We start from the raw sequence: 9,203 nt of genomic DNA, 5'->3' as shown, positions 1-9,203 counted from the left end.
TGAACCTTTAATTAATAATTAATAAAGTTTTATTAGGAGTTACTATTTGCCTGGCTATTCTTAGTGTTGAGTTGATAAAAGACATACGATATGATCCATGGCATGAAGATGTTTATGATCTAGTGGAGTAGACAGTATGTACGTATATACTGTACATATTATATTACGTAATATGTACATTGTACATAATATATATGCACAATATTATATATATTATATGCTCCACTAGAGCATTAACACCTTCATGTTGTGGATTATATTACATTTCTTTTATTAGTTTAGTTCTGAGCATAGTCAAGCATATGTTTTTGTCACACCTGATTGCCAAAGGAGTGATACCAATAGAAGATTAATCTTCAGAGGAATATGTGGTTTCCATGGAGTTCACAGGAATCTATACATCTTCATTAATGAAGGGGAATTTAAGATGAATATTGAATATTAACTAGGAATGGATTGGACTAAGAGGAAACTTTGTGAGCAAAAGGAAGTAGGTGGACAATTCAAAAATGGGCAAAGGATACTTGAATAGACATTTCTCCAAAGAAGATACATAGATGGCTAATATGCACATGAAGAGATGCTCAACATCACTAATTGGGAAAATAAATGAAAATCAAAACTATAATGAAATATTAATTCACATCCATTAGAATATTTACTAGCAAAAAAACCAAGAAAATAACAAGTATTGTTGAGGATATGGAGAAATTTGAAGCCCTTCTGTACTGTTGGTGGGAATGTAATATGGTAAAACTGCTGTGGAAAACAATATGATGGTTCCTGAAAAAATTAAAAATACAATTGCCAAACAATCCATGAGTTCCACTACTGGGTGTGTATCCAAAAGAATTGAAAGCAGGGTCTCAAAGAAATGTTTGTACACTCATGTTCAGAGAGTGAACATGAGTTTAGTTATATTCACAGTAACTAAAATATGGAGGCAACCCAAATGTCCATCAATAAATGAGTGGATAAGCAAAATGTGGTAGATATAATATTATTGAGCCTTAGAAAGGAAAGAGATTCTGACATATACTACATGGATGAACCTTGAAGACATTTATGCTAAGTAAAATACCACTGAAGTATACACTTAAAAATGGTTAAGATGTCAAATTTTATGTGTATTTTAGCACAATAAAATAACTGAAAAAAATGAAGTGGGGGGGGGATGCATAGATGTATATTTTACTGATTTTCCAATTATGTTTTTATAACTCAGTATTACCTTTTAAATATTGTATAATCAAGAATATAGGATACAACTTTGAGACATCATTTTGTTATGGATATAGCATTAGACTTATATTTTCTTATATTTCTAATGAAGATTACTATTCCATATATTTAGTCAACTAGAAATTTCTCTGCAGTTTGAATGATGAGTTTGTCCCACCGACATGAAAACCTGATTGCGCCATTTCTTTATTCTGTTATCTTTGAGTTGTAGAAAGAATTTTGTATTTTATTTCACATAGTGTTTTTTTAAATATTGCAGATATAGATTGATATTGCAGATGTAGAAATTGTATTATGACATCATGAGCTAATGTTGATTGTAGTTATATTTCAGTAAATTGTCATTTGTATATTTTTCTAGTACCAATTATCTGTGATGGTCTCTTTTTCTTTTCAGGCAGAAGAAATGCATGAGTAAATTATTAGAATACAGTGCTGATGTCAATATTTGTAATAATGAAGGCCTTACAGCAGTAAGTGCTATCACTTTTATTTGAGATTTTAAAAATACATTTTAGAAAATAATATTGAATGTTATGGTAAAGCAAAGTGTGGAACAGGTATTACTGGAAGTTACTTGATAGTGATAAAAAAGGTGCAGAATGATTTGAAATAGAGTTTTCAGCTATATTTATTAAGAGAAGTTACAGTTTACTGTGTTTCTTGCTGCCGCTTTTTAAATTTATGACTTTCATTTATTTTGAAGTCTTACTCCCCTAACTTTTGTCATTGACTTTCAAAGCACTTCTTAGGAGCATCTCTCCCGAGGTGTTTATGAGTTCACTATTAGGAGAGATGTTTTTCATTATGTACTTTTAATATATTCATTGTAGGAAAATTGTATGGCTAGGCAGAAAGGAAGAAAAAAGGTAACAAGGAATGAATACTCCCTGTATTCCTTGCACTCAGATTATTACTGTTAACATTTTGGCCTATATTCTTTTAGACTTACTATATTTTATATACGCTCATGTTTTTGTCCATTTTGCCATATTTTGTTGCAAAATAAGTTAACATTTTTGATTCACTTAGATATTATAGGGAAGTGGTATGAGATATTGCTGAAGAAATTGTTGAAATCCCCAAATTTTAACCAAATTCTTATTAGTTAATGGAGCATTCAATTTAGAGTAGAGACAAAATAGAATTATGTGACTGTTGAACAATTGTTCTGAAGTCATGGCAAAAGATGTTAAGTTGTACATATTAAATTGTACCTTTCTTTGATAGTACTTATAGATTTTGAAGCTTTTAATTTGTGAATAAAGAAGAATATCGAATATTTATTTACCATGCCAATTTTCAAGGCCTTTATGATTAAAAGTTTTGGGATGAGGGCATAGAAAAACAACTTCCCTAAGATTCTGAATCACTTGTTACAGAATAAGCTCAATCGTGATTATTATATGGAATCTGTAATTTCTATAAAAATTCAGATTTTGTTGTACATTAGCAATATCATACACCATACACTTTGTAAGGAAAGACTTATTCAAAATATCTGTAGGATTCTTAGTTATGTGGTAGATGCCACAGGGTTATAAAACCCTAGAAATGACATAGATATTTCCTTAGGACACTTACCAGTTTGGGCAAGATAAGATGTTCAGTGTTAATGTAATCTGTTTTATCAATAAGTGTTTGTCTGCTAATTTCTCCCCTTCACCCCTGAACTTTAAGGGAGGTAGAGTAGAAAATTTGTAATAATAAAATTATTTAATAAAATTAGTCATATATATATTTAAAGAATCAAATGATTCTGCAAGGCTTGTTGTAGAAAACAGTGTCTTGGCCTTCCTCCCTAACCTCCAAATTTCCTACTTCTTAGGCAACTTCTGTCAGCTATTTTAATGGATTTTAAAATTTTATCTCTTTATATATACCTAAATAACATGCTGAATGCTACCTTCTGATATTTTGATTTTAAGCATCAGCTGTTGACTTTCTGGAAGATAAGGTTATTGTTCTTTTTTTAGCCCCTCCCCCATCCTGTCATGTATATGCACATTTCCTTCATATTCTTCTAATGTAGTCATTATAATTTTAGTTAGATAATTTTTCAGTGTTTTTATTTTTTGACTATATAAAGATTATTCATAATTAAGCTGAATAGTTTGCTATAGTTACTTTTCTTACTTACGTAACATTTTGTTTTTCCCGTAGTTAATGATTGCCTTTTTAAAAAAAAAAAAATTGAGATAATTGTAGATTCACATGCAGTTGTAAGAAATAATGCAGAGATCCCCTGTACATTTTTACTCAGTGTCCCCCAGTGGTAACATTTACCTACAGTATAATATCACAATCAGGATGTTGATATTAGTATAATTCATCTTACTGAGATTTGCCAGTTTTACTTATTTATGTGTATATGTGTATGTATATTAAGTTCTATATAGTTTTATTACCTGTGTAGGCTCATGTATTCACCACCATAGTCAATATTGTGAACATTTCCAGTACCACAAAGATCTACTGATGGTGCCTTTTTATAACCATACCTTTCTGTTTCTCCTTCATACCCTATGCCTAACCCTTGGCAACCACTAATCTGTTTTCCATTTCTAAAATTTTGTTGTTTCAGGAATGTTATATAGATGGAATCACACTATATGGAACCTTTGGGGATTGGCTGTTTTTGCTCATCATATTCCCTGGAGATTTATCTAGATTATTGCATTTGTCAATAGTTTGTTCCTTTATAATGTTGAATGAGTAGTATTCCAGGGAGTGGATGTACCACCATTTGTTTAACCCTTCACCTCCTGAGGGACATCTAGATCATTTCTGTTTTGGGCCTATTGTGAGTAAAGGTGCTATAAATAAGCATTAGTGTACAAGTTTTTATGTGAACATAAGTTTTCGTTTTTCTGGGATACATATTAAGGAATGGAGTTGCAGGGTTAGATGATAGTTTCATGTTTAGTTTTAAAATACACTACCTGTTGTTTAGAGTAGTTTTACCATTTTATATTTCTACCAGTAATGTATGAGTGATCCAGTTTTTCAGTTTCCTTGTCAGCATTTGGTGTTATCACTGTTTTTTATTTTAGCTATTATGATGGATATGTAGTGATGTCTCATTATGGCTTTAGTTAGCATTTGCCTAATTTCCAATGATGTTGAACATCTTTTCATGGGCTTATTTGCCATCTCCGTATCCTCCTATGTGAATTGAAATGTCAGTTCATGTCTTTGTCCATTTTCTAATTGGATTTCTTAAGCTGTTGTGAGAATTTTTATGTATTTAAGATAATAGTGCTTTGTCAGTTATGTGATTTGGAAATATTTTCTCCCACTCTTTAGTGTGCCTTTTTGAACTCTTAATAGGGTCTTTTGAAGAGCAAAATTTTAATGAAGTCAAATATATCAGTTTTTTCTTTTATGGGTCATGCTTTTGGTATCAAATTTAAGAATTCTTTGCTGAGACTCTGAAGATTTTCAGAAAGTTTTATGTTTTACATCTATTAATAATTCTATGATCTATTTTGAGTTAATATTTATATAAGATATGAGGTTTAGGTCAAAGTGTATTTCGTTGCCTATGAACGTCCAGTTATTCTAGCACTGTTTGTTGAAAAAGCTATCCTTCCTGCATGAATTTGGTTTTGCATCTTTCTCAAAAATCACTTGGACGTACTTGTGTGGGCTTATTTTGGGCTTTCTGTTTGTTTCACTGATCTATGTGTTTGTCCCTCTGCCAGTACCACACTGTCCTGATTATTATAGCTATAAGTCTCAATATCAGGGAGAATAATTCCTCTCACTTTATTTTTCTTTGTCAAGATTGTGTTAGCTATTCTGGTTCCTTTGTCATTTTAGAGTAAACTTGTATGTTTGCAAAAAACCCTTGCTGGGATTTTGATTGGAATTACATTAGGATAGATCAATTTGGAGAGAATTGACATCTTTACTGTGTTAATTGAGTCTTCCAATATACAAACACAGTATGTCTCTCCACTTATTTACGTCTTTGATTTCTTTTATCAACATTTTGTACTGTTCAGTATAGGGATTTTGCACATATGTTAGTTAGCATATAACTCTTTGATTTTCTTTGGAGCAATTGTAAATGGTATGTTTTAAATATGAGTTTCTTCATATTTGGTATTAGTAGATTGAAATACAGTTTTTTTTTGTGCTTTGATCTTGTATCCTGTGGTCTTGCTGAACTCACTTTTTAGTTCTGGGAGTTTTTTTGTAAATTCCTTGGGACTTTTTACATAGACAGTCATGTCATCTGCAAATAGAGATAATTTTATTTCTTCTTTTCCAATCTGTATGTCTTTTTATATCTGTTTCTTGCCTATTGCAGCTATTTAAAATTGTTTAAGTTTTCTAAGTAATTATTACTAATTCATTTCAAAACTCTCCCTCAGATTTGTAAATACCCTCTTAATATATATTCATTACCTTTCATGTTCTTGATTATGTGTTGAAGGAGTCTCTTAGTGGAGACTTCTGTCTCGGATGAATTGGCTGATTTCTGGGTCTACTGCGTAGTTGTTTGAATTGTCTCTTCATCATTATACTAGAGATTCCTTTTGCCTTTCTCTTACTTTGGGTTCTGTGATATATGAGCCCCATGTCTGTCTTTCCTGGTAACTATTCTGTTACTTTGGGGCACATCTTCTGGCAGTTTCCTGGGAATGGGTGCATGGAAGGTAAGTTTGTTGCCAACTTGCATGTCTGAATATGACTTGAATCTCTGAGTCTGTCTCATTATATAATTGACAGTTTAGATGACAATATAATTCTAGGCTGGACATAATTTTTCCTTAGAGTTTTGAAAGCATTGCTTTGTTGTCTTCTATCTTTCAGTTTTGAGGTTTGGTGCCATTTTGATTCTTGATTCTGAATATGAAAACTTTTGTTTTTTTTTCTCTCTAGAAACTTATAGAATTTTTGTCTTTAGTGTTCTAAAATTTCATGATTATATATTTTGGTTTGGATTTATTTTAACCGTTTGGCTGGATGATACTCAGGTCCTGCTAACCTGGAAACTCAATGTAGTGGGAACTCATGAGAAATTTTTGTAAGTTATTACTTTGATGATTTTCACTCCTCTGTTTTTTCTGTTCTCTTTTTTGCTAACTCCTATTATTTGAACATTAGACCTCTTAAACTAGCCCTCTAATTTTCTTAGTTTTTTTCATTTCTTCATTTTTCTGTACTTTCTGGAGACTTCCTTAACATTATATTCTAGGTCTTTTAAGTTTGCATGTCTTTATCACAGCATTAATTGCCAAGAGTTCTTTTTTTTCTTTTGCATTGTCCATTTCAAAAAAATAGTGCCCTATTCTCATTTCGAGGATGCAATCAGTATGTTGTCTCTCTGAGAGATTAAATATAGTTTTTTCCTTCAGATAGTCATAGTTCTTTTTCGCCCTCTTTTTTCTTTTTTGTTTGTTTTGTATTTTGTCTTTCAAATTAGATGCATTTGTCAAATGTTTAGTGGAACATGAAAAAGCTATTTGAAAGCTGTTAGCATGAGTGAGGTTTCTTACCAGTGTAGGATGATCTACTTGGGCATTTGATTTAAGATTGATGTTAGGTTGAATTCATGCTTTACTATAATCTCCTAGTCTGTTCATGTTAAGTTTTTTTTTTTTTCCACATTTAACATTATTGATAACAGAATGTAATTTAGTCAGGTGCAGTGGCATGCCCCTGTAGTCCCAGCTACTCGGGAGGCTAGGCTTAAGTGGTAGGATCGCTTAAGCCCATGAGTTTGAGTCCAGCCTAGACAACATATTGACATCTTGTCTTTAAAAAAAAAAAAAAAATTCTTGAAGTGGGAAAAAATTTTATGGACTTAAAATATCTTTAGTTCGCAAATTATGTTCAGTTGAGAAATAATAACATTATATATTTGCTGTTTTTATATGAAACACTCCTGCACAAATGTTAAGTAACTAAATGGCTTTACAGATACACTGGCTGGCTGTGAATGGGCGGACAGAACTACTCCATGACCTTGTGCAGCATGTCAGTGATGTGGATGTTGAAGATGCTATGGGGCAGACAGCGCTGCACGTGGCCTGCCAGAATGGTCACAAGACGGTAAATTCAGCCATGAGGACTTTAAGTTGCATGTGTTTGTGCTTGAAAACTTTGAATTCTTGAAAAGGTTTTCACTGTGTGTATTTGGGAACATGATACATTATAGCAAAATCATATTTTCTGCATCATGTGGACTGATTAATATATTCTTTGTGGGTAGAGGGAATAGAAAATAGTGCTTCTAAATTTATTCAAAATATTTATAATTTTAATTTTGATTTTATTTTCAATTCATAGATTTTAATAGCTGAATATAGCAAATTTTTAAGTGTATATTTAAATACAATTTTAACAGTTATAATGTTTATTTTCAGTTTTGGCAAATAACTTTTCCATAATTTATTTATTTATTATTAGGCCTAAACTGTTGAGATTAGATAGTGAGGAAAGTGTGCACTGACACCACTTAAATAGTTCAAGTTGGATTATCATATTTTTCTACTTTCTTGATAAGTGACTCAAAGTGCTAGAGAGACAGTTTCTTTCTTTCTTTAGATTTTTAAAATCACACATTTGTTTTATGGCAGTGCTTCATGTTATTCCTTTGTCTAAACACTTGGCTTTTGAAATTGCTAATAGTTTTCTCTCTCATTAGGAGACTTTGCTGTCTAATATAAAGATTGAGAACTTAAGATTTTAGATTGAATTTCTGTTTTGCTAAAATTTCCTATCCTATTTACATTTAGGTTTTTTTTCACAGTGAACATCATTGATAATAGAGTGTAACTTAGCCAGGCGCAGTGGTGAGTACCTGTAGTCCCAGCTCTTGAAAGGTTGAGGTGGGAGGAGTGCTTGAGCCCAGGAGTTCTGTGCTGTAGTGTGCTATGCCGATTGGTGTCCGAGCTAATTTCGGCATCAATATGATGACTTCCTGGGAGCGAGGGACCACGAAGTTGCCCAAAGAAGGGTAACTCGGCAGGTTGGAAATGGAGCAGGCAAAAAATCCTGTGCTGATTGATAGTGGGATTGGGCCTGTAAATAGCCACTGTACTCCAGGCTGGGTAACATAGCAAGACTCTGTCTCTTTAAAAAAAAAAAAGAATGTACTTTATTTTCTTGCTAACCATGACAATAACAACAACAAAACCAACTGAAAACAAAAAATCACTACCAACAACTACAAAGATACATACTTTGTTTATTTAATTGTATTTTTTGGTACAAACTCTGTGAGTGTTTATCTCTTTTGTTGGGAGAATTCCTAGTGGAATTTGGATATTTATCTCTTCAAACACTTTTCCCCTAACTTGGGTTCAGGATGTATGATCTTGGATGTTTACATGCTTTATGTGTGATCACAATTCCCAGAATATTGGACTTCTTCAAGATAGTGAAGCAAAAGTTGACTTTGTCTTATGTTTAATAGGGGTTGAAAAAAAGAAGGGATATAGGATCCTTTTACTTTCTCCTGCAATTTTTCTCTGAACACCAATGTTCATTTGTGTTTTTTGTTTTTTGTCATCTGAAAACGAACCCAGTGTTTTCTAAGTATTCTTCCTCAATAGTTCTTACTGCCTTAAAGTCAGCATTATTAAATTTGAAAAGTATTCTGTGTGAAACAAATGATCTGAAATGTCCTAATTTTGAATGAGCCAGGTTTTTCAGGCACTATTACATATTAGAGCGAGAGTCCTGCTGATAGCTCTCAGAGGACAGAGGGGTGCCTACTTTAATATTAACATTCTCTGCTATAACAGATGAACAGAGTGTCATTTACTAGAACTTACAAATTATACCTGTTTGCCGGAACTTGTATAGGAAAAATACTGGGATTCAGATTAGAAATGATCTATAAAAGGTAATTTTAGCTGCCTTGAACCAGAGTAGAAGCAAGAATTACTGAGAAAACCTTGGTTTAAAACATGTGCATTACAAGCTGCATTAACAATTTAGAATTT

General features: G+C 32.3%; 1 protein-coding gene across 1 annotated transcript in view; it reads left to right on the top strand.

The window, feature by feature from the left end:
* The window catches only part of HACE1 (HECT domain and ankyrin repeat containing E3 ubiquitin protein ligase 1), an 86,973-nt gene that overhangs the window by 7,065 nt on the left and 70,705 nt on the right, over positions 1-9,203 (top strand). The window contains exons 2-3 of the mRNA XM_012651162.1: positions 1,640-1,715; positions 7,174-7,305. Coding sequence (XP_012506616.1) covers positions 1,640-1,715; positions 7,174-7,305 — 208 coding nt within the window. The remainder of the gene's footprint in view (positions 1-1,639; positions 1,716-7,173; positions 7,306-9,203) is intronic.

This window comes from Propithecus coquereli, unplaced genomic scaffold, assembly GCF_000956105.1.
Source record: "Propithecus coquereli isolate 6110/MARCELLA unplaced genomic scaffold, Pcoq_1.0 Scaffold35, whole genome shotgun sequence".
Classification (NCBI taxonomy): Eukaryota; Metazoa; Chordata; class Mammalia; order Primates; family Indriidae; genus Propithecus; species Propithecus coquereli.
This window is presented reverse-complemented; position numbering and strand designations above follow the sequence as displayed.